Source organism: Neopelma chrysocephalum, unplaced genomic scaffold (genome assembly GCF_003984885.1).
Source record: "Neopelma chrysocephalum unplaced genomic scaffold, ASM398488v2 Primary Assembly neopelma1_23, whole genome shotgun sequence".
Classification (NCBI taxonomy): Eukaryota; Metazoa; Chordata; class Aves; order Passeriformes; family Pipridae; genus Neopelma; species Neopelma chrysocephalum.
The window spans coordinates 786,490-812,511 of NW_020897691.1; the positions used below are offsets into that span (position 1 = coordinate 786,490).

The following is a 26,022-nucleotide window of genomic DNA, read 5'->3' on the forward strand; positions in this document are numbered from 1 at the left end:
GCAGTCAGCATTATTCTCTGCACCAAGTTTAGGAGAATTTAAACAGACATGTATCTTGTGCTGCATTCTATACGGTACATCAGACAAACTTTGATTCAAATCCATCTACTACACACTGCACAACAGAAAACCAGAATGAGGCAGGGGAAACTTATCTTGCCAGATAGAAGCAGAGCTGTATTATTGACCTGCCAACTAGAAAGGGTCCTGATTTTGGCTGGTCTTTCTTCTCAAAGAAATTTGCTACTCAGCTAGATCTGTAGTTAAATATCATATATAATACACAAAATATAGAAACACTCATGTATAATATGCAGCTATTAAGTCCCAGTACATGACAACCTATTAGAGCACCAAAAAACCATAGTAATAAGCTTATCAATCCAAGAAGATAAATAATGGTACTAGTCTTTGACAGCCTGGGATACAATATTATTATTTCATTATGGTTTGGTGTTGCCTTCCCCTCCCTCTGATTTTTTTCTTTTTTTTTTTTTTTGAGAAAAGGTTCGTGATCTGAACAAGAACTTAGTCCATCAGAATACCATGCAGATCAAAAAAAGGCTGCACTCCATCTCTTGGGAACTGGCTGCGTAGATATATTTATTCAATTGGTTTTTTATCTATGAAAAATTATAAAACTCCTATGCCACTAGACAGAGTTAAACAGCAGATATTTAACAGAGAGCAGTTGTTGTTGGTTTTTTTTAAGTACTTATCACACTGAAATGTGGGTCAATCTCTCCCCTCCTGCATGCCTCTGATCCTTCTTGTTAGGAGTGCAGGCAATATCAGAGTGCTGAAAGATTATAAACAGATTTGGACTGTGCCACAGGCCAATACACTGGAATTAATAATGCTTCCCTGCAAGGTACATAATTTGCAGGAGTCGGGGCAGCTTAGGAGACAGGCAAGTCTGTGAAGAGTTTTCCACACCTCTTATAACAGGCAACCAAGACATTTCCAAGTTTTTAAAGTGGCATACAAAGAAACACTGTTTCTAATATATACACAGGAAGCCCACTCATTAGTTGTGTTTGTTGGTCATTCTTCAAATGGTTTGAAGTCCAAATTTGGATTAGGTTTCATTACTGTGGTTAGGTACCAGAGAAAAACCCCGCTCAAATTTGTTGATATAGAAAAAAAACCTGCTCTGTTGCATTAAGATTTGCATAATTTAAAACTTTTTAGAAGGGTCAACAATGGAAAAAAGGGTTGCTCAGTGCTTCCTTCAGTACAGTTTCATCTAGAGCTTATTCTGCAGTCAGGTGTGGTGGACATGGCAAAAAGACTAGAGACCTGGCTTCATTTGTGTCAGAGACTATCTAGTTCCCTCAGATCTGTTTCACCTATGTACAAAATTAAATTCTTCTTGAAACATTTACATGGCTCTGGGATGAAAAAATCATTATTAACACAAATAGTGTAGCTTGCATTTCTCTATATTTTAAATACTGTTTTATGATGGTCTTTCCACTTCACAGTGAATACCTTTACTCAGTGACATCCAACTCTCAGTTGAAAAATACCTGGGAATAAGAGTCACAGGGGTAACTCACTTAACTATGCCAGTGACTAACAGATGTGGTTATAACTCCTGCAATTTCTTTGAAAAGAAAACAAAAATATTTTAAGTCATCTTTACATGGAAACATCCCTGTCTCCACTACACATGGCATTCACATTACTAAGCAAACTGAGTGGACACTTGTTTCAACGATACTGACAGGCAGCTGGCACTGGGAAGGCTTCTGTCCCACCACCCTGCTACCAGGAACACACTAACACCACAGCCTAGCCTGCAGCCCAGCCCTTCAAAAATATGTTAGTATATGTTACGTGGGCAACATTCCATTGAAGCCCATGAAATTATTTATAGTTGACTAGCTTGTGCTATGACATCTTATTATATCGCTGAGGAAGGAATTACAAGAGTGATACAATTGCAAAAATTCAGAATCAAATCCTGCATGGTGGTATCAACTATATATCAACTGTTTGTCATGCTGCAATTTATTACCTACAGTCTTTTCCCTGTCCCCAGCTGTAGATATTCATGTCCAGGGTAAACAAAAGCTAGATCTTCACATTTTTTCCAGACATTAATTCCACTTCATTCCCAAGCAGTTTTTTCTCAGCATGAAAGAAAGAATTAACTATTTCTCACTATTGTATAGAAACCTCCAATAGACAGGAAAATATCAAGTGTAGGAGAAGGAATTTCTACAGTACAAACTAGTCTGATGCTCAAAACATATTTCTCTGCAAAGCTACTGAAGATTCCATTGGGACTTCTTTTTTATACTTAAGATGCTCTGCAGGATTGACAGAATCTTAGCTAAACATTATTTAACTAGAACATATTGCACAGCTTATGTGAACATGTATTTATTGTATTTACACTTTGGAGAACTCATAAATGATTTTTAAGATTTTTCCTCAAATTCCTGCAGCAACTGCTGCACTTTATCATATACTTACAGGATGCAGAAAACATTTTTGTTTCTTGGTCACAAATATTGGCTTTTATGCTCTACTTTTGACCTGAAGTTCTTCAGAGGGAGTTTCTTTTAATCTCATGAAGTAGAAAACATGACACTTAAAATTAAATAGCTAATGAACCAAAGTCACCTTCTCCATCCAAAAGTACCATTTCCCTTATTTGCTCTCTCACTTAAAGAATATGAGAACAGCAGCAGCCTCACTGTGTTCCTCTCTTAGCTACACCATCTCTTTTTAAGTTTATCAATTGTGATAGAGTATTGACTGGCCTACAACCATCACTGAGAAACCAAGCTTTTACCAAAAACAGTGAAGTGAAAGAATATAAACCTACAACAATCCCTGCTAATTGATCCTCTATCCATCTCTGCCTTGAACTCCAGAGCAGAGCAAAACACTAAAGACAGAGTGAGATACTGCTATCATAGCTGGGGCAATATGGAGTGGGGCACAGGGCAGTTATAAAGAACACTAGTCCAATTAGGGAAGTTTGAGCATCAGGCTGTTGAATTCCCTATCATTTCCTGGCACCGCTGCCTTTAATTAGGCCTTGGATTGATTGCTGCCTTTGTTCTCCAGTGACCCACCATTGACTCTGACAGAGGTGGTATTTTCCCCTGCTACAATTAGAAGACAAAATTCTGAGTGTCACTAAGCATTACACAGGCAACCAGGCTGCTGAAAACTACAGAGCCTTTAGAGGATGTGTTTGTGATACTATCACATGGTTTTTTTTTTTTTTTTTTACAGGATACAGTAAGATGGAGTCAGTTTCTGGTTCAACAGTAAGTTACTGCTGCAGCTAATTTAAATTTGTCAGTGTATTTATATGCAGTGTATTAAAAAAAAAAGAAAAACAAGAGCAGGAGTAGCAAAACTAAATCTACCTGGTTCTTCTGCGATTCAAAGTAAGAGGAAGGTATATGAGAGAGGGTGAAAGAGACTGCTGTTTGAGCATTTAATTTGTGTAACAGCAGCAACTAGACAGGAGAAAGTAATTGTGTATGCAGGTATGTAGAATATAAAGATTTATGGCAATCTAGAGCACTATGGACAGCCACAGTGCTAAAGTAGCAATGCAAAAAAATACATCAAAGAAAGTAAAGCCTGAAAGAATGTAACACAGAAAATCTCTTTCTACATTTATTTTTTTATGTGTTGTATTTTGGTAGCTTTTAGAGGTAACAGCTAAAAAAAACTAAAAAAACACCAAGATCCCTTATGCCATGCACTGTACAAAGACACAGGCTTTTCCCAATTAGAATTTACAGTCTTAGTTGAGAGACAAAGGAGTTAGGGCAAAGAAACAAAGGTAAAAATAATTTGTAGGTAACACAGCTTGTTCAAGGCCATATGATTTGTCTAGGCTGCTGTAAGAGATTTTCAGCTTCCACACAGAAGTTTAGCAGCTATTCACTGTGACACATTGCTTTTTGTCGTGAAAACACAGGTCCTGGGAGTCACACTGTCAGACTCCCTGTGACTGTGAAAAGTCATTTCACTCCTCCATGCCTTTGATCTCTAGTCATATATCCCTCAGGCAGGTGGAAGGCTGGAGGATAATTCATTAATACTTGTGAATTATTTGAGTGCATTTTCAAAACTGAACTAATGTATTTACTACTAGAACTCTGTCCAGATATTTTAAAAAGTCTTCATGCATTTTGAATAATTAAACTGTCTGAACACAGAAAGGTTCCTATGAAGTATGATTCTCATTGGTACAAGTAGGCAGCTCAAAAGACATTAGAAACTGACTGCAATGAAAAAAAAAATGGAGTGGATTTCCCCCCCCCTTCCCTGGCCTTTTCTTTTCCCATCACACGTGCTCACCAAGCTTCCACAGTGGAGCCACTTGTGGAATCAAAACAACATTAGTCATTTCTGCCAGCAAACCCAGGTGATCAGCCTCTAGAGGATCTGCCCAGCTAGAAAATGGTTATCTAGAATCCTTATTCCTCTACCACATCAGTGCTCCCACCACTGCAGGCATACACATCTCCACTCAGAGACAGAAAGCCATTGTCAGAGCTCATTTCTACCTTGCCAGTCCATAGTTATTCTTTTGGTCCATAAGACAGTTGCAATAAGTGAGTCTCTGGATTTGCACCCTGAAATGGACAAGCGTAGACCAACCTCAGAATCACCTGAATTCAAAAGGATAAATATAAATACACTTACTTGGTGCCTGGCACCCAGGTCTGAGGTTAGTCCCACTACCTCTTTAAAATTTGACCATTCGAGGTATGGTTTTCTTTTTACTAAGAATGTTTGTAAGCTTTCCAAAACAGCTGTAATTCCAAAAAAACACTGAGACTGTTACTGGGTATATGGGACAGAAATATTCACAAAAAGGCAGTGGATGATGCAAGTGAAAACGATCAATGTTTACTCCTAGGATTCCTTGAATTTGTTGAAATACTTCTAACAGGTAGAAGCAGCCCTTTATTTGTATTAAATCCCAAAGTACGATCAGCAGTCATAGCCAGGGGATTTGCATTTAGTTCTCTTTTTTCACCACAGCTGAATGAAGAGAGAGTGAATTAACAGCACAAAGGCTGAAGCCCTGAAGACCTAAGATACATGTCCCAGAGAAGCTTAATGGTTCATTGCCTGTGGTGATCAGAAACACAGAACCTAGAGAAGTCCCATGCACTAGCTGTCACGCTCCCTCCCAAAGGCAGAGACACCTGCAGCAGACTGTTTTGCCACTTAGGAAAAGGAGCTCAAGGTAAAGGTCTTCATACTGTACAGCTGCAGAAAAGAAGCCTTCTGCATTGGACTGACACCAGTAGAGCCCAGCACAAACACCTCTGTCTCAGCAGAGTTTAATCACATCTTTTCAGTATGGGGGAACATCGATGTGTCTGTAAGATGTATTTACGGACTTCAAGCACCTTTTCCCTTCTTATACACTTTCTTTGATTAGATGATATATAATCCACTGTTTGTCACTGCAAGTGGTCACCCATGGCCACACATAAGTAGAGCATGAAACACTATATTTAGACTGTTACTGTCAATACTGCATTTGTCTATCTACTTGCGTTACCACAGAAAATTCACTGCCTTCACACTGATTTCTAAGGGTAGGCATTGTCATTTAAAGACACCTCTGATCACCTTTATGTCACCTAAAAAAAAAAGTAACCTAACAAAATACCATGAGAAATGCTAACAGATGTGTAATAACTAAGACTGCAGTATATGAAAAGGCTGGATTGTTCCCCTCTAGTTACAAGCACATTTTTTTCATTGCACAGTCATATACTGTGGGGGAAAAGAAAAAAATCACTTGCCTGTGGCTGTATGTAGAATCATAGTGTTTACAAATATACTGATGTCAGTTAAGCAGTTTCTGTCTTAATCACTCAGCTGGGCGTAGATTTGGCTCTAGAAGACTCAAATACCTCCAGACTGAAGAAGAACATAGGTGAAACAAGTTCTGATTTACTGTGTAACTTTTAATGCATTAAGCTCCCTTTTTACTAGTACGAGGGGTTTGGGGAAGGGGTTGATTTTGCCAGGTTAGTTCCCTAACAAGTTCACCAAAAGATCAGATAAGTAATTGTTGGCATGAGATAGGGCAAGAATGTGTACTTGAGAGGACAGGACAGCAGAAGCAAGGGCAACAGAAGCCCAAGAGGTTGTGCAATCTCTGGCCTTAGAGATGCTCATCATTTCACTGCATGAGCCCCAGAACAAGCTGATTTAACACTGATGTCCACCCTGCTTTGAAGTGGAGGCTGCACTAAGTAACTTTCAGAAGTCTCTTTCAACCCTAAAACATCTGCTGTCAAGCTTGGCAGCTCTCCAGCCTAGGGGAGCTGCACTGGTGTACTACACACCCTTACAATTCCATAGAATTGGCTCTGTGAGCTTGGTTTGAATTCTCCATCTGTGCTGACATTTGGCAAAAGAATGATTAAAAGGGGCAATGGGGGTACAAAAACAAATTGCAGGTTTATTAGCTCTACATTTGTTTGTAAGCAGATCTATGTTTCCCCTCATGCAACCAATTCAGCAGGCTGAGGTTAGCCCTATAAAGATTTAATTGTGCCATGTTGCCCCAATTCAGATGGCTTGTTCACATTATTACCTCTGATGTGAGTTGAGAGGTGCTCTATGATAACACCTGGTACCCAGAGTTAGGCCTGCTTTTAGACACCTATATAAACACTGCTCGCTCCCATTTTGTCCAATATTCAAAACTCTTGCTTACACATCTGGTTTTAGTTATTAATGTGTGAGCAAGCTTGCTAAAGACAATAATGTATTCCCAAGGTCCTAACTTCTCTTGAAACTGGATTTTCATTATTCTATACCATCAAGTGAAAGACAAGGCTTGGCTTGGCTAAACACCACTATAAAATCAAGTCTTACATGCAGAAGAAAAAATTGTTATGACAGTGTTTCCAGTTGCAGTTCTCAATTCCTTTAAGCCAGGCTTAAGAAGCCCTGTTTACAGAACAACCAAAGCCATTGCAGTTTGCTAGAAGTTGTAAGGAAATCACAGCAACTCTGAAAAAATCAAGTCAACAAATTTTTGAATAACTTAGCCAGCCCAAAGGTTGACAAGATCGTTCACAGTAAGTTGCTTTCCTTGTAAATCAGTAGCAAGATTAAAATGAAAGAAAAATGAAGTCTGATCTGTTCTGTTTTACCAGCTCCCATAGATCCTGGCTGCCAGGAAACACAGCAAGACATTTCCTTAGGGTTAGAGTTAATTGCTATAATCACAGAGCCAGCAGCAATCCTGTCCAGGTGAGTCATTAGTTAGGGAAAAGAAAATTATCAAAACAGAGCAGAAAATGGGGTAGAGAGGTTAAAATAGCATAGAAGTTTTTTAAAGGGAAGAGGCGTACAGTATGTTTGCTAGTTACAGGAAGAGAAACAGCAGTATGTAAAGAAAGGACAGGGCTGTAGCCAATTAGCAACTCCGTGTTTTGGGTGCTCTAACAAGCCTCAGACTACCGTAAAGGGTCCTTCAACAGACACCGATAAAGGGAAGCGCAAAGTCCAATACTGCTTCACCCAACAGAAGGGAGGCCTTTAACAAACACTGGAACAATTACATATACATTTCATCCTTGTTTTACACCCTGCAATTTCATTAGAGTCACTCCAGTTGACAGAATGAAAACAAAGATGGAGTCTGGTGCAGGATGTACAGTTCACAATGAATAGAATTATTTTCCAGTTAATTGTACATGCACTGCAATATGTTTCCCGTGGATTTTCTACCTTAATTCCCATGCTGGTCTCCAGCACTCTCACAGCATGCCACTGGAGGTCTGACATAAAAACAGTATTATAACAGAGCGTGCAGGTTGCCACAGATGGTTCAAATTAAAGGCAGCCTCACAAGACATTCCACAGACAAAGAGGCAGCACACCCAGCACTGCCCACACTGAGAATGGTGTTTTCAAACACGCCTGCCTCAAGAGACACTGCAGCACTGACACCCAGCCCCATAGCACACAAGCACTTGGCTGACAGCCATTAACAAGAGCTATAGGACTGGACTCTAAACAACAAGCAAAACAATCGCATACTTGCTTACCAGCTGTCCAGCAGCAGAGGGGTGAACTTTATAGGAAGTTATCCCTCTACATTAGATGCACCCAGGATCAGAAGCACTTTAAAAGACCCTCTGCTGACTATAGGGCTATGCAAAATTTTTATGAAGCCCAGTAACATGTAGTGTCACTCTGGTAGGCACCATAGGAAATATATGAAGACAGAGCTTTGAGGAACTCTGAGGACCTTGGGCAAAATAGTTACAAAAGCAGAGGCTGTTAGAGCAGCAACATACATTCAAACACTGTTTAATTGTGGATGATGAAAAATTTCAATGTTACATTAAAAAGTTACTATTAATATAACAGACAGCAGGAAAGCAGTCATTAAGTGAATTACCCATGAGAGAAAATGTTATTATTTCTTCTTTTTAGCATGTTTTTTTCTGAAAGATGAAGCTTTCTCCAAAAAGGATGAGATCACTTTCTATAATTGCAATAAAGCACTAACCTGGTTTCCCATTCACCTGGCAAAACTGTAGACAACAAAGTAGCTTGGAATGTGCTTTCTGCCTACTGTCCTCAAGGTCTCAATCTGAAGCTTATAAGAGTTACTGACAAGATCTAATAAATAATAATAAAGATGCTTATGTTTGGATCAGAAAAGATGCAAGCAGAAAAAAATTTACAGATCTTAGCTTTTTTTTTTTTTTGCTTAACAAGTATCATGATAAAAGCAGTTAAAGCAATACAATCCTCAATGCAAAAAGAATTAAAACCTCAAAACTAGAATTTCTGCAGTTTAAAACTTGTGAATAATGACAGTATAAAAGAATGTCTAGGGCAAGAAAACAGAGGGAACATATTTGAGATATCATGTAAGCCAGTACAAATAGTTACTTGTAATTTCAAGACATATTCTCAAGACAAACTTTTCAAAAAGTAGAAAAATGCTTTCACATAAACATTTACTTCTCAACTGGCAAGAAAAACACTGAACAACCTACTCCAATTAATGTTCTAACTAATGAAATGACAAAGGCCTCCTTTTCTGTTCTTTTGGATCCAGTTTAATAGCATTTATATGTTGTCAAGCCTTGCATCATCCATTTGATCTCTGGAAAGGCAGAGAAGCAGACAGAATACAAAACAAACATTAACAAATGTTACATGAATACAGAATGCCTAACAGCGTGCCATTCTCAACAGCAGACGGCCAAGGACAATTAAATTATTCATAGATATGAACTGTCCAAGGTAGGAAGAAAAAGAAAGAGAATTAATAAATACAGTCTTGAAAAAAATCACAAAAAACCCCACACCAAACCCATTAGCAAATTTTTTTTTTTTTTTTTTTTTGTTTTTTTTTGTTAAACTAACAGCCAGCTCCTGGTACCAATCAGAGAAGCAGAAGTCAAGGTCTTTCCGAAAGACTTGTTGTCATAACTGGATAATTAGTTACCACATATTCAACTGCCATATTCCAATCCCTCTAAGGCTGACAGCTTTGAAATGCAAACTACACCTCCCTTCTTCCTCTCTGTAAAGAGTCAGAAGAGCCAACACTGAGCCAGCATACAAGAGCTGCTGCAGAATGGGATGGTCAACATTAGCAAGAAAGGGAAAAGCCCGCTAGTCAAGGGCACAAGCATGTAAGAACCCTGGCCTCTGTTCGATGCAACTAATTAATTCACCAAGTTACTCTATATCTCTTCTCCTCAGCTGTACAGATAGAAAAAGCAAATATTTTACTGAGATGAGATCTACGCATGTACTCCAGGAATGGGCACATTGGCGTGAATATTTGCAGCTGTGTGAAGCCCTGTGACTTCCATGAGCATCTTAGTGTTAGAAACCACTCTAAGACCATCTGTCCTCTTCCACCAAGTGATTAAAAAAGGTCTTTTCTTGTGGAAACTTGTGTGCGGAAAGTCCCATTCCACATCACCCGCAAATATTAAACATTTCTACTAAAAACCAGCAAGCCATACAGAAATAATCTGAGGGCAAAGGATAAGATAGCAAGAAGCTAAGGGCTCTGATAATGAAGCAACAATTTAAGAGAGCTGCAGCAGAAGGGTGGAGCAGGCAGCTGCAGACATGCATCAACACCACAGCATGGTGGTGGGTCAAGACATAGACCCTCACCTCCCTGTCAGATACATTCACAATGCCAATGAAGGCACACTTCAGGTAAGGTGGTTGTTAGTGTAATCCAGTAGCTAAATTTTGTGTGCATAATAAGTCCTTCAGCCCTGACACACTTGTGTTCCCTTTCTGCTGTTCTGTCAGTTTACCATTTTATATCCTTGTAGGTAAACTCAAAGCAGTTCAGAGCCCAAGTTTCAGGTTCAGAGTTCAGGTCTGACATATTGGCTGGAATTAAGAAGAGTGGGGAACTTATCAGGATCTTTGTGTACTGGGAGCATATCCTAACTACAAAAAAATAGCTCTTTTTTTCTAAGTTGGCCAGAAATTCTACCCTAATCTCCAGAGACCCTTCCATCAAAGCTTAAATAACCAGAGTTTCAGTTTCGATGACAAGTTATTCTAGAAAATCACCTCAAAGAAGGAAAAAATAAAAAGCCAAACAACATGTTGAAGGACGGCAAGGAGCAAGACTGATTCTTGTCATGCATCAGTAATGTCTAGTGGTAACAAGGAAAAGATGAGGCTCTACTTCAATGCAAAATAGATTTGCAGACTTGTCTCACTGCCTTTTAAAGACCGTAATCATGATTCTTCAAAAAGGAAAATAATCCAAGACTTTTCCCTTTTCTTTCCCAGCCACCGCAACCTATACTAGAACAGCCACAACAAAATAAAACAATGAAAAGCAAACCATGCTTACCTACCTTTAATTATACATGTGTCTAGCCAAAAAAACAGAATACATAGAACATTCATTTTAGGTTTCTAGAAGTAAAACACTCATCCTTTACCCTGAAAACCATTTTAGCCTGTTTCAAAATGCTGTTTGTCTAATCAGTGAGAAAACACTGGGAATTCTGCAGCCATTGCTGCAGAAAGTGAGGGAAAAGAAATATATACACACATGCATACATACAGAGAGCAAAATCATATAAAAGCTGCACTAAAGCAATGAATCCTATCCTCTCATTTCATATGCAGGTGAGTAAATAATGGTGCAACAGAGATTTCATTCATGTCGAGGTCTAGGGTATGCTGGGAAGTCTCAATCTGACAATTTGCTGCAAATGCCTGCTTAGAGGAGCCATTTATCAGTGTCACCCATGCACATTACTACACACAGCTTCCTCAGCAGCATGATTCCACACCAGCTTTCCACATAGCACACACTGGTCCTTGATATTTCAGGCACAGAAATATAGGCCCTTGTCTAGGCCTTAGCAGTGTGTGCTTATTGAAACAATTTGTATTATCCAGGGTGCATGCACTTGGAGAAGGAAAGTGACGGAATTTATTTCCTTCACTGATAAAAAACCCAGCAAATTAAGAGAAGTTGCAACAGTTTCCCTTCCCCTGCTCCCTCTCCTCTTTATAGCCCTGTTTGGCACATTGCTTATAAACAGCTAACACAAATACATCAGTAGTGCTGACTCCTGGAGGATACAGGCATCTTGGATGTTTCATCTCTTGTTATACTGAAGTGGAATATTAAACAGGCAAGACAGTGGTAGAGCAGGCTAGGAAGAACTAAGTAACTAGGACTGACAAAGAAGGATGACAATTTAAAGCACTTCAGTCTGTAAAGCGCTTCATTTAGAGCCATCAGTGCCTGTGCATTCAGCCCTCATGTATATCCCCCCCCACCTTTAGCTTTTCTCTCACACCTTAGGTCTTTTCTATTCTGCTTTTAAAGTATTTGAAACAAGTACTGCTACTTAATAGTGTGGCCTTAGAATGTCTAGTATAATAATACTACAGAATTAGTAAGCTTAACACTATAAGAATTCAAATTAATCTGGAAATCAAACATTTTTTCCTTCAGAGACAGGAACAGAGAAAGGAAAAGCCAGACTGAATTCATAACTATTGCTGATGCACTAAAACATATGTTATTTATTTGCCATGCTAGGTAAAATTGCTAGTGCAGTGGGTTGAATCCCTATTTTATACCAAATCTCAAATGGACAGTATGGAACATATATGTCTTCATGACTGGTAAAAAGAGAAACAAATTAATTAGATGTAAGAAAGAAAACCTTGTTAGACCTTTAGATCGCAGGATGTACCAGTACCTTAGTCTTTGGAAAAAAAAAATAAATTTCAGAATGAAAAATGCTGAAGTGCATTAAACCAAGGACAACTTCAGTTTAACTGCTTTCTACTCTTCTAGCTACTTGCTGGTTTCTGTTTTAAGAGAGAGAAAGATTGAGAAATGAAAAATTACAGGGATAGTCTTTTTAAAGAAAAACAAAACAAAACACAACCTTCATATGAATCAGTTCTTCAAAACTTTAAAGTGAGCTCAGGCTTTTACAGAACCTGGGTTTATCACCCATTTCTCCCTGCTTCCCCAGTGTGCCACCTTTCCCATGAAAGCACTGTAGCTTTGCTGCCTGGATGAACCAAGGCACACTTCATTCCCCACTGCATTTCTGTCTCCATAGCATGTTTTCTTCCACTCAAAGCCCCACATTTCTCCTTGTAATGGGCCTTTTCTATATGCACAGCTGCTTATGTTTTTTAGGACACCAAAATGTATTGGCCAACCTGCTGTAAGTGCCCACTCTGCTCCTTGCAACTTTGGAAGCTGTTAACCATGATGTTGAAGCCAAATACCTGACTGCCCACCTGTCAAAAAAAAATTATAAAGGAGAGATGTGATCAAATACCTCTAACAATTAAAGATGATTGCTGTGGCAAAAGTAATTCTGAGAAGATGTTGTTATTATTATTATTATTATTATTTAACATCAGAGCTCTTATCAACAGCTTACAAGAACCAGATCCCAACTGGTTCATTTAAAATAAGAAAGCATTTTGATGAGTTGCCTGCCCCATCTCATAGTCCTCACCAAACAGCCTCTTTGCAAGAGCACTGAATCAGTGACTGTACAAAAACCAATTCTGTAAAATCCTGCAAAGCCTTGTTTTCAAGGTGTTGAGAATGCTCCCAAAAGCTAGTTTCTTCTCTTACCTCACCCACCTCTAAATCTAAACCTCTAAATCTAAACCAATCTTTCACTCACCTCTAAATCTAAACCAAAATCCACAGAACTTTTGTCAAATCCATTATTCAAAAATGGACTTGACACACAGGAAAAAAAAAAGGAAGTCTTATTAGGCATACTAAAAGAGCAGCTCTGGATTTAGGCTTACCACCCATGCTGCAGAACTGCTTACAAAGCCATCATTAATGTCCTTCCAGCTACCCATCATTTCCCCACATTCAGTCTGCCCAGACAGCTAGCTATTCCTTTTTAACAAATACCATTTTAATTGCATCTCCCACTTTGTTAGCCTTCTCGACCTCCAGTAAAAGCCATCTATGGTCTAACAATCTCTTAAATCTGACACTCGCACTGACTAGCACACTTGTGCCTTCCTGCTAAGTTCACATGTATGCAGGCTTATTGTCAAGAATTTCCATTAGACATCTAAGAGGTATGAGCTGAAATGACAGCTTTAGTGCTAATGGGGAGAGAAAAGCAAGGAGAGAGTGAAAAGGGAGAGGTAAATAGCAAAGAATATGTATGTGTACTGTAAATGCCCCCTGTCACCAAAGCCTTGATTTCATCTTTCTGGTGCCAGGGCTTGTCCAGACCCAACACCTCCCTCTGAGCAACAAATGCCAGCCACACAGCCTCAGCCACTGTTAACTCTTCCTGTGGGAATGCTGCCACCAATTTCAGCATAGTAACCCTGGGAATACTAACATGATTTAAAGGACTTGTTAAATTTTAATGATACCATTAGAAAAGAGGAAAACACACAAGTCACAACTCCCACTTTGGTGCATTTGGCTGCTGAATAGGATATTAATGTTTTCTTTGCCTGGCCCTATTAAATGAACAGTGAAACTAATAGAGAAATGAAGAGTAATGACTTCTATTCTCGATGTTCTGCGCCTGCCGAAGGCCAAGACTGCCTTATTGCCCACTAGGCTTTCTGCTGGAGTCCATCAGGTGGATGGAGTAAATGGGCAATTCTTTCAGCATTTGGTACTCAACAGGTCAGAGGTTTATTTAGCCAAGAGGCACAGAAAAATAAAACTGTCCAAATGAAATAGTAGCATGCAATCATTCAATCAGTTAGCAGGCAGAAGTCCCCTCTCTTGAATAACTTCAGCATAGCCAAGTCTGAGTTTAGCTTTGATAAGACAGGAGTTTGCCCAGGTGAGTCTCAGAGGAGCCAGGAGAGAAATATGTAAAGGCCAAGTTCTGCCCCGCTTTCAACAAAGGGCTTCAGAGCAACCACCATCTTCAGCACTGCAGGAATCTCTTTCATATCTTCAAGTACACCTGCAGTAAAACGAATGGGCAATTCCCAACAGAAGTCACAGAGGCCCACAGAAACTGAGGGGTTGCATCTTGAGTCCTGATTTATCTTCAGTCAATTTTGAGGGTGGTAGGGAGAGAGGGAATGAAGCATGCACAACTTGGGGAAAATCAATTGCACTGCTGAGGCAGATTCTGTTCAGACAGCTCTGAACAAAGTTGAAACCCCCAAACCAGTGTGAAATTTCACTTTTTCTCCAGAAAAAGAAAATATTTACTGTGGTGGATGTCAAAGTCTCCTTTCATTTACTTTTCCCCAAACATTCACGTGAGTAGAATTTTTTTCCAGTGCAAGACCGTGGAATAGAGAAGCTGTTGTGAATACTCAGGTGCAAATAAATGATCACATCAAAGTATTTATGACTTAGGGGGCATGGGGAAATACAAGTTAGAGGTTTGGTATTAATAGATCATAGAAAATCCACAGATCAAAATACATTTGTAAGAAATAAGGACATATAAAGCAACTTCCACTTGAAGGTAATTTGGAAGCCAAAACACTTAAACAGACTGTATTCCCAATTTAAGATTTTCCTACAGACACTAGAGCTGGATGGATGCTTTACCTAAGTCATATTACACTAGATAAAGATATCCTACCTTCAGCATACACAGTTCCTTCAACACATATTACCAGCAAGAAATTTGAAGTGTTTTCCAGATCCACATTCAATTCAGCTTGCAGTACATTCTTACTGGAATAAAATAATTTTTCAAAGGCATTTGACCATCTTTTCCCAAATGGACAAATCCATTGAATAAGATCATTGACCAAGCACTAACAAAACAGATACCATAGGGCCTATATGTTAAGTTCTCCTACTTATAGGGCAACAAAGCGAGCAGACTCAGCCCTTATTTGTTTAATAGGAAGGAATGACAACTTTAAATATGCAAAAATCTTATATCAGCAAATGCTTTACATATGTGACTCTAGAAGTGACTCTAGTTCCTTCTGAGCAAAGTCTTTTGTTTTCATCATGAATGGTAAACAAAGGTCAGTTTAATATCCCATCAGTTTCCTCAGATCTCTTGAGCAATCTTCCTTGGCAATTTAACTGTTTTAATCCAAAGATTACTACCAAATACAGTTTCAGAAGAAAGGTGAGAAGAGGAAACCAGCCTGAAAGTTTCATCAGACTGAAGTATTTTTTTTCCTCCTAGAAAACACAAAATGTTTTATAATATATAAGAAATTCAAGATCACCATATACTATGTGATTTAATAATACAGATTGAACAGAAGGTCTTAGTGACAGTGGGTTGGTTTTGGCTGGGGTAGCATTAATTTTCTTCCCAGTGGCTACCATGGGGCTGTGTTTTGGATTTGCACTGAACACGGGGTTGATAATACAGAGATGTTTTTGTCATTGCTGAGCAGGGCTTACAGAGAGCCAAGGCCTTTTCTCATACTGCCACAATGGTGAGCAGGCAGGGAGGAGACACAGTTGGGACAGGTGACCTAAACTGACCAAAGGGTTATTCCATACCCTATGACATCATGCTCAGTACATAAAGTGGAAGAAAGAAGGAGATGTTTGGAGCAACAGCATTTGTCTTCCCAAGTAACCTTTGCACATGATGGGGCCCTGCTCTCCTGGAGATGGCTGAACACCTGTCTGTCCAGGAGAGCAGCGAATTAATTCCTTGTTTTGCTTTGCTTGTGTGCACAGCTTTTGCTTTTAAACTATCTTTATTTCAACCCATGAGTTTTCTAGCTTTTACCCTTGCAATTGTCTCCCTGGTCTTGCAGGTGGGGGAGTGAGTGAGGGGCTGTGTGGTGCTTGGTTGCTGGCTGGGGTTAAATCATAACAGACAATAAAAATAAACACAGTTGAGGATTAAAATCATTTTTAAGAAGTACACCAATGTTGAAATGGTAAGTAGCTTTTAACACCCTTACTACACTGTATTATTTAAATTAAAATAAATTGAATTCTGATACCATAACAATAAGTCTGAGCTGAAATTGAACACATCAATTCCTTAAGACTGATTCTTTTGTATAGCTGGTGTCATATTTTCCTTTACTTTCTATTTTGTAAAGTAATTAAAAAGTAATCCCTAGCAGAAGCTACAGTTGGATGCATTGCGCTGCTCACATCAGTACCTTTCTCAGAAATCACTGGCTCCTCGCATCTGCTGTTGTAATAATCCTGATCAAAAGGATCTGAGTTCGGAAAGCAGTGCTATTGAAAGTGTTTGAACTATCTATCATTTTTATAAGAACTAAAGCAGGGAGCAACCACCACGTATTCACACAGGAGACCTGCAGTGATGCTAACTTATGACCTTCATATGGAGAAGAGAAAGAAAAGGCACATGGGAAGGCCAGAGGGAGCCAGGATATCTTAGCCCTGCTCAGCCTGAGCAGCATGAGCTGCTTTGAATGCCTGCAAGTATTCCCTGGTTGGAGGTATATGATACACAAGAGCTGTGGCCTAAATGAAATCCTACTGATTTCACTGAAGTCCAAAATGCCCTCACTAAGGTCAATTTCATGTAAGTCAATAGACTGACAAGGTTCAGATCCAGACTACTTCTCTCTCTCCCCCTCCACACTACTTTAATATTTTTTTAAGTAACAAGCAATAGTTCATGTTATACAAAGGAAAGAATTTTCAATATTTGATATTTCTTGCAGGATCTTTTGAACAGCCTTCATGTCAAGCTCAGAATGGTCCAATCAACTTTCCTCTATTAAGTGTCTTGTGTAGGTCTGATTTTACTTGAAGAAGCCTCAAACACAATCCCATCAAAATATTACTAAGCTGTGCTGTAAAATTATGTAAGAGGAGAGTGGAGGAAAAAGAAGCATAAGCAAATGCATACTCTGGCTGTAGATACTACAAGATTTTACAACTGTAGAGACTCCGATGTGTACCAAGTCTGATTATATATTTCAGGTTTCAAAACTAGAGACAAACACAGCTCTTAACGGCTTCATAATGCTCAGTACATGTTTGGGGGCATTTTAAACCTGGTTTAATGTAGGAAGGTTGTATAGAAAGCAATTGAAAATAAAGATGAACAGAAGTCACTGGGATTTGACTTCTATAAACCTACAAATGAGGATGCAGCAATGGTATGATCATCTAAAACAAACCTAGCTCCAATGATCACTCTGAGTTAAGGGAAAGTGTTGGATGAAACATTACCATGTCTTTCAAACATGCAAGCTGAAGCTTCCAGAGCAAAGCAGTGTTTCTGTGTGGGACTGCAGCAGATTGCTTGTGGTAATTACTCCACCACTGCTTTCTAGAAGAGCAATACTTTCATTGTGACTTCCATCAGTGTCACAGCGCAACCAAAATTTGATACAATGGGACACGCTGTAAAAGACACTTCTAGAGCTTTCTGCTCCTAGGATACTACTTTGTTTATCAGGGTGTTGTTACAAGCTACAGCTTGCTTAGTTCAAAGTAAACATATAATCTAATTTTCTCCAATCAGGGATAGTTCTTGAATTGCAGCTTCAACAACAAATACTGTGGGCTAGGAATTATTTATTCAGTGGTAGGAGGGGAAGACATATGCTTGTGTTTCTCTATTTTAATAATATCTATGCCTCTCAAGCTACAGCATGACACTTTAAGATCTAAGCTAGCAATTTAACTAAGAACATCTCTCACACTTTTGACATGCAGACCACATGTCACAGAATGCTACGGTTCCTACTACATCATTATGTAGAGCATGACAGTCAAGTTTATTGTGGTGGCGGGCTGTAAGTTCAGTGCTTGGAAGCACCCCAATTATATGATGTCAAAGGCTATGTGCTGCTGATGTGGCAAAACTGCTATGTCTTTCAGCCCTACATACACAGCACTGCAATGTTCTAATAATCTGCTGATGCAGGCATGACTCCCATTACATGCCGATGGCCCACACTGGTAATATTTGACACTTTTTCAAACACTGTCCGGGTAACTCTGACTACCTTTCTTCCTTCTCCCCTTCCAAAACTATATGCCAAAATCCTGTGCTTATTATACAATATATCTATGGATGTTACATTTACTTCTAAGGAAATATAAGACTCTCTAAAGATACAAGGGTATTTTTGAGATCTGCGCAGGTTTCATGCATAAAGCACCTTCAAGACGTTGTTATTTAATGACAGCCTGGCATGAAGAGGCCAGTTACAGACTCAGCATTGACTCTATTTCTGAACACAATATTTTCTGATGCACAGACAAGTCTTTGCAAAAAAAAGAAATCTGCTCCCTAGAGATTTACTTCAGTTAAAACATCAATACTTCCCTCTCCACCTTCAACACCTGCATCTATGGTCTAAAAGTATTTTCTCTTCTGACAGGAAACACTATAGTTTCAATTCACTAAATATAATCTGCAATCATAGGCCGGTTTCTAATTTCCAGGGCACTTAGTAATGGCAAGCGTTTTTCATCCCACAGAGAAAGCTGCAGAGCTAACAGTTTTGACAGCTTTCTAAAGAGCAGTCTTTAATATACAGTATCTTCACTATGACCTCCAAGACATTTGCAAGCTTGAAAGAAATTATATAACTATTTCACATGTTGACACTGGGGACTGCAGCAGCAAGACTTCCAGCTGCTCCTAGAAAAGGGTTTACATTAATTCATAAGAGGTGAAGGCATATCTGTTTGTCTCCTCTGGAGCTCTGCAAGCAGCTGTAATTCCAGCATAACTGCAGTAGCCCATGGCTTCCCAATTTGCCAGGAAGCATACAATTGTAAGAAGATTCACAGATGAGTTATGCTAAATGTTTGGTATTGTGACCTGTGATGCAACACAAAAGAATGGTTGTTGTTGCCTAAACTTTAATGGAGTTAATCCTTCCAAATGCTGACAAATTACTGCCTCAGGCCATTTAAAATCACATTTCTAATGCAATAATCCTATCTGCATTACAATGAGTTGGGATGAAATGATTAGGTGCCTGAGATTTTTTGCACAATGAATTAAGTCACCATACAGACGGGCCGTGCTTGTTCACAAATTAAAGGTCTGGATGGAAATGAAATTCCATTATTCTGCCACTCACTAAGCTTTGAGGAAGGGTTCATTACTGTCCTGTCTCTACTGGGAATGTTTCTGAAGTAGCTACAAGCTAACAGGAACCTATTTTTCATTAGATCAGCTTCGGGGCTTTCTTCATTATTAATAATTATTAGTCAAGTCTTTGACCATTGAGCACTCCTGAAAGAAGAGGTAATTCAACAATATGCAAGCAAAAAATGAGACAGTGTCAGTAAATTGGTGGAAAAAACCAAAACTTTACACTGAGCGCAAGTCCTTTACTTCCTTCTTCACAGACGCACTGTGCTCAGAATTTACCCAATTCTTATATTCAGAAGCACAGACTTTTTAGCTATGGGATAGTCTACAATATAAGCCACCCAACGACATCAGTGCTATCCATCTCTACCATTTAAAATAGTATCCTTACTTACCAACACAATCACAACACGCCTAAGCAGCTATTCATACCAACACATTCAAATTGCCTTTGTTTATATGCTCTATCCAGCATTTTTGGAATCCCGTACTAACAAATTTATAATCATCAGCTGAAGAGTATTCTTATTAGCATTCAATTGATTATTTATATACAATATAATTGGATACACATCAATATAGTAACTCCTCAATTGTTAGATGCCTGTGAGGTTAGTGTTCATTGAAGACAGGTGATATCACAGGACTGAATTCAAGGTAAACACATTTCACACAAATTCTGATAAATAGGGAATATGATGCCATAAACTTCTATGCTAGAATTTTGTTTGGTGCCCTTCTGAAAATATAGCCTAAGAAAAACATTAAATTAAAAAAAAAAATGTATTAGTAATTTTTGAGACAATCTTTCTCATCATGCAAATGTAACATAAACCCCACCAGCAACCATCACCAAATGCTCCAACACACCCTCAGTGTACAACTATACCAACCACCTGTGCTAGTTATTTCCCATTGGCCTGCTTCACGTGGGGGCTAGAATAAGGTTTAATTCTCATAAAACATAACCCCTTATATGCACATAATTGCTGAACATCAGTAAGCCACATCTGTGTTACAAGAGGAGGAAAAAGAAACAATAAGCTTTTAGCACTTTTCTTTTTGCTATTGGCAGGGTACCTGGCATTTTAAATGGTTAAAATAAGTTAGCACAACCATAATTATACATTCTTCACCTTTGTGCCTCAGCAAAAGAAAAAAAAAAATCAAGTTTTCATCCTGTTGACATATTAGGGGAGAATGTTTCTATTTAAAACTGGAAGCTCAACACCTCAGCATTAACAATCAGCTAGTCAGAAGCAGTTTGCTCTAGGTTAAGTGGCTTTTTTCAGTCAAATGAAAAGCTTCAGTACATAACTTCATGCATAAAGCCTGGTCTGTGTATGAAGCAATTAAGTATACTACTGCAGTTTACAGATATACACAAACATTTATGTGATTGTATACATAGAAAACATCAATGTAGGTTCACATTTGGACAGTTACTGTAGGTTTCAATATCTGCTACTAGATATATGTTAAAACATACAAAAAAAATAAACTCTCATATTCTGCTTGTTCTGCAATACACAATACCCCAGATCATATGTATTTCTAAATGCAGTATAAATGTGGAACAGGTGCCACAGAATGTATTGATACAGCTAATAATATTTCTAGGTTGTCTTCAACAGCAACAACACAAAACATGTAAGTCAGATCTGGCTGACTAGATGATGGCAGATACATTTTAAATGCTTCATTTAATTGTTCTAATAAAGGCATATTGCCAATTAGCTGTGTCCCATAGGCACCACAGTCTTGAGTTGTAAGATACTTCACAAGTTCTGAAGGAATATCCAGAATCAGGAATGTGATCTGCTCCTTCTTGCACTTAACTAAGTGGCAGGATCCATTCCATACGCAAAAAACCTATTTCCACAGCAGCAATCAAGAGCACACCTCACAGGACCCTGAAAAATGCCAGCTCCGTTAAACACAGTATAGTAGACTCCTGCCTCAACCCAAACCAAACCAAGTTCTCCCCAGACACAGACAGATTTTTACATTCTTGAGAGACCCTCTACATCTTGCCCTCAGAGGGCAACTGTGTTACTGTGGCACACACCTGCAAAGGCAGCTCACAGGCCCTGGTTGAACCGGCCAAGCCCATGCCAGTGCCTTACTTTCCCCAAAGCAGACAGTGAAAAAGCTACCCAATGACACCAGCAAAAACAAACTTGCAAGACCAACACAGCTGGTCCAAAGAAATCAATGGCACTAGCCATGATGTCTGTATCTCACATCACCCAGGCCAAAGCTTCACTCTGCTGGGCAGCACCTGCTGAAGGCAAAAATCACAAAATGAGAAAGTTCATAGGAGTCACAAATACGCCAGAAAGGACGAGCGAAAGAGATACTTCAGCAAACAGTCAGAGCCAGTATCACCCATGCACAGAAAAGAACTGTATGCAAAAGGCTGGAGTATCTCAACAGAACTGAGCCTGCAAGTACAATTGAGCATGGTAAATAGGGCAGACAGACACCACAGCCCACAAAGACCACCTTACTTGTGCCTCCTTCCTTGCCTCTAAGTGCACAGATTGGACAGCAATAGTTTTATAAGTGGCACTCCTATAGAACTGGAAGGTTTGGAAAGGAGGTGTAAGAATAAAAAAAAAAAAAAACATAGGTTAGGGTGGCTAAAATAGAGAAGTAAAGCTTACTACTGATACAAATGAAGACTGGCCTGGACAACAGCATCAGCTAAATTTCGTGAACAACAGAACAAATAACAACAGTAATACAAGGGTAACATCTCAGGAAGGCTATGTCAACCACTACTGCAATAAGGGAACACTTTGCAAACCCTTGCATGACCACAAATTTTCTATTTAAACACTGTGTCTTTATGTTAGTTTTATCCTCCCCTCCACCTCTAATCTCTGTCATTCTGGTGGCTCCCATAGGGGTGTCAGTAATTTCCCACCCACGTTTACAGCTGGTAATCACTGCCAAATCACACAGCCTGAAATTTGTGAAGATTTTGGTACAGGAACACTTTACAGTTGATCAACCATGTATTAATGGTTAAATTTACTATTAATTTTGGTGGTTCTACCTTTCCCTTTTCATGAATAATCCAGTGTAAGTCAGCTCTTGAAACAAGGTAACTAGCCCTTGAGTCTTTTGTTCATGAGAGCACCAACTCCCTCTCAAAAAGCACATAAATAAATAATGGAGAGTACAACACAACAGCAATACCAGGGATCCTTTCTCAGCAGTCGGCTCTTTTCCACGATACCTCTTTATTGTAACCACTAATGAAAACTCTTTGAAGTGGAAGAGTAAATATTATCATTTGATAGTACCTGGACGCAACAGGGCAAACAAAATTGTATTGTACTACATTCCAGCAGCTGTAGACCCATTCACAATGCAACACTCACAGGGTTGCTATGGAGGAACCCGGTGCTTACTATTTTGGTAGCATGAGGTCAGCCAAGGGCTGCTGGTCACTCGTTTAGGGCTGTTAGCCTTAATCATTCTGTGTAACAAACAGGGAAACCAAAAAACAGTGCCAAAAAACCCCCAAGGAATTTCAGGGAATGCCTTTGGAGGTACCAAATTCCCCAACAGAAGCAGAAAGCAGACTTCCAGCTCTATTCAGGATCAGTCAGTTCTTAAAACCTGGTGCCAAATATCAGAAATGCTTACATCCTCTTTAGACACAGGATTATTAAACCCAGTGCTCGGGGTCCAGCAGCTTCAAGTATTTTCAAGTCCTCTTAAGAATAAAAAAAAAATAAAAATTCAGCACTTCGCTATAACAGAGAAGCATCAGCAAGTTATCCTTCTTTTAATAACAGCTGGGAGAGCTGGGTTCAATGCCATGGTCTGCCACAGCCTCCTTGGGTGACCTTTGGGCTCACATAGCATTTCACTCCCTCATCTGAACCCGGAGCTACAAGAGGGTCTCTCTCTCAATGGAAGTAGAGACCACTGGCACTAGACCATGCATACACACCTCATCACTAAGTTGGCTGCCAAGTCTCAGGGTATTTTGTAAATCCATCCTGTAGGGATCAAAGATAGCAGAAAGGGAAGGGGCCAATGACTCCCGTGTAGCATTCCCACCCTTACTTACCCCCCACTAGGAAAAAAAACAAGCACGCAGGAAATAACAGAGAACCGTTACCAGTGCAATGAAAGAGGGAGGCAAGAAGTGAGCTACAGGGACTATCACAGATGCCCTCCGAAGCCTGGCAGCCCTCCGGAGACAGAGGCACCCTGCTCCACACGAAGCAGAAGGAAGGGATGGGAAAAGGGAACAAGACTAAGAAGGGGAGAATACAAATAAACCCAAAGCGCTTAGCGGTGACACCGTTAGAGGGGATCCCAGATGGCCGACAGCCCAAGCGGCTGCTGGAGGCTGCTCCGGGCACAGGGATGCCCCGCTCCCCTCGGCCCCGCTCTCACCTTGCTGCTGACGGGCCCGGGGATGAGGAGCTTCAGCGCCTGCCTCTTCAGCTCCGCCAGGCGGGCGTTGCAGTGCTCGCACCAGACGCCGCGGTCCGAGCCCGGCGAGGAGCCGCCGCCGCTGCCGGAGCCCGGCGAGCCGGTGCCGAAGCCCGGCGAGCCGCCCAGCGAGCCGGGGGAGCTGGTGCCGATGCCGGGCGAGGCGGGTCCCGGCGAGCCGGTGAAGGAGCCCGGCGAGGATGTGCCGGAGCCTGGGGACGGGGTGCCGGAGGAGCCCAGGGCAGAGCCGGCTCCCTCCGGGGCCGGGCGACTGCCCGCCCGGGACTCCTCATACGCCTTCCGGTACCAGCTCTCGGGGGAGAAGGGAGCGGCGGGCTTGGTGGGGGAGCAGGGGTCGGTCACCTGGAGCGGGAGAAGGAGCAGCGGATCAGGCAGGGAGGCCCAGCGACGCCACCAAGTTTCGCTCGGACGCTCCGCGCCCGCGGTGGCCCCCGCGCCTCCCCGGCCCGGAGCCGCTGCCACCCCGCACCACGGAACTTGCGCGGGGCCGGAGGGCGATGGCCGGCAGCCAGCGGGCGACAGGCGCGGGAGCCCCAGCACGGCGGCGGCCACCGCTCCGAGCCGCCCCTCCGCCGACAACTTACCCCGTATTTTCTGCTCCGAGCCGTGATCGCAATCCTCTCCTTATTTCCAGCCACTGAATTCATGGTGGCTTCGTAGGGAGGCGGGAGAATTTCCTACAGGTTTCCCACTCCGCATCCGAAGGGAATAGCCGGTCCTGGGAAGTCCCCCGCGGAGCGGGCAGGCTTGCTCCCTCCTCCGCCTCCGACGGAATCACTCAGCCCCAAACACCCGTCAGTTCTCAGGAAAACGCTTGGGACTGGGGTTTTCTCCAGGTCGGTTTTTCTTCATTGTCTTCCTTCTCATTCCCTTACAACCCTTGTTTTCACAGAAACAGCAACATCCAGAGCAGGAACTATCCCCCGGCAGGCAGCCAAGCTCTTATCTGCAAGTGAAGCGAAGCATCTAAGGTAGCACTAGGAAGGCGAAAGAAGGAGTAGGAGCCGCTCTCTCCGCCTCCGCTACATCGCCAACTTGTTCCCTTCACCAAGGTTTGTAAGTGAGTTAAAAGAAATCCTCCGAAAATATCGGGATCCAGGCTCTGGGAGGAGCCTCCGCGTCCCTTGCAACCAATATCCTCCTGCCCATTTGTGCCTGACAGTTTTGCAAGGGAGGGAAGGGAAGACCCGGGCTGCGGAGCCCCGTGCGCTCCCCGGTCAGCGGCGGAGCTGCAGGGCCAGCGGCTGTGAGCAGACTGCCAGAGCCTCACCGCTGCTCTGCGCGGTGCCTCGGCTGACGGGAGGGTCCATTTTATTTTGCAGTATTTCTTGATTGACATCTGTGATTTCCCTCCGTTCTTGCAAAGGCGGGCGGGTGCGGGGGGAGAACCTTGTTGCTTTCACCGCAGTTATTGGTTAGTTGCCTCTATTCAGGCTTTATTCGCAAGTGTTCCCAATCCTCCCTAAATAACTAGGAAAGAAAAGCAAGCTGTATTTATGACAGTCACTGGCATCTCTTTTCCTTGTTGTAATTTTAAATGTTATTAATTTAACTTGCAGTCAAGGGCATAATAAATTGATCTCTTAACAATGAAATTCTACAGACTTGTGTCCCTATTAATCTTTCCCTTCTAATTATGATTTCTATTTGATGGTCATGTGTATCTAGTTACATATCCTTTTTTATTTCAAATCCTGTAGATAGTAAAATCATCTCTAATAAATATTCCTTCTCAAAACAAGCTGCTCATTTTCTTATAAATGGAGGCAATAAAGAGCTAAATGCCAGATCCCCTGATAGGGTCATAACATGGATAGGTTGATGCAGATGAGGACAGAACACACAGGGGACTTGCATCCACCTTTTCAACGTCCTATTGTTACTTCCATATAAATGCGTCCTTCCTGCATCCCTAGTGTACCTGGGCCATAACAGCTGTGAGGAAACAAAACCAGCATCACTGAGCAAGGAATCTCCCAGTCCTTGTCTGTCT

At 40.9% G+C, this 26,022-nt stretch overlaps 1 protein-coding gene across 1 annotated transcript in view; it reads right to left on the reverse strand.

The window, feature by feature from the left end:
• The window catches only part of KIF26B (kinesin family member 26B), a 284,115-nt gene extending 258,741 nt beyond the window's left edge, over positions 1–25,374 (reverse strand). Inside the window, exons 1-2 of the mRNA XM_027683763.1 lie at positions 24,614–25,374; positions 23,970–24,371 (exon numbers count right to left, since the gene is read on the reverse strand). Of these exons, the coding sequence (XP_027539564.1) occupies positions 23,970–24,371; positions 24,614–24,676 (465 nt within the window). The 5' untranslated portion in view covers positions 24,677–25,374. The remainder of the gene's footprint in view (positions 1–23,969; positions 24,372–24,613) is intronic.
• Between the last annotated feature and the right edge of the window lie 648 nt (positions 25,375–26,022).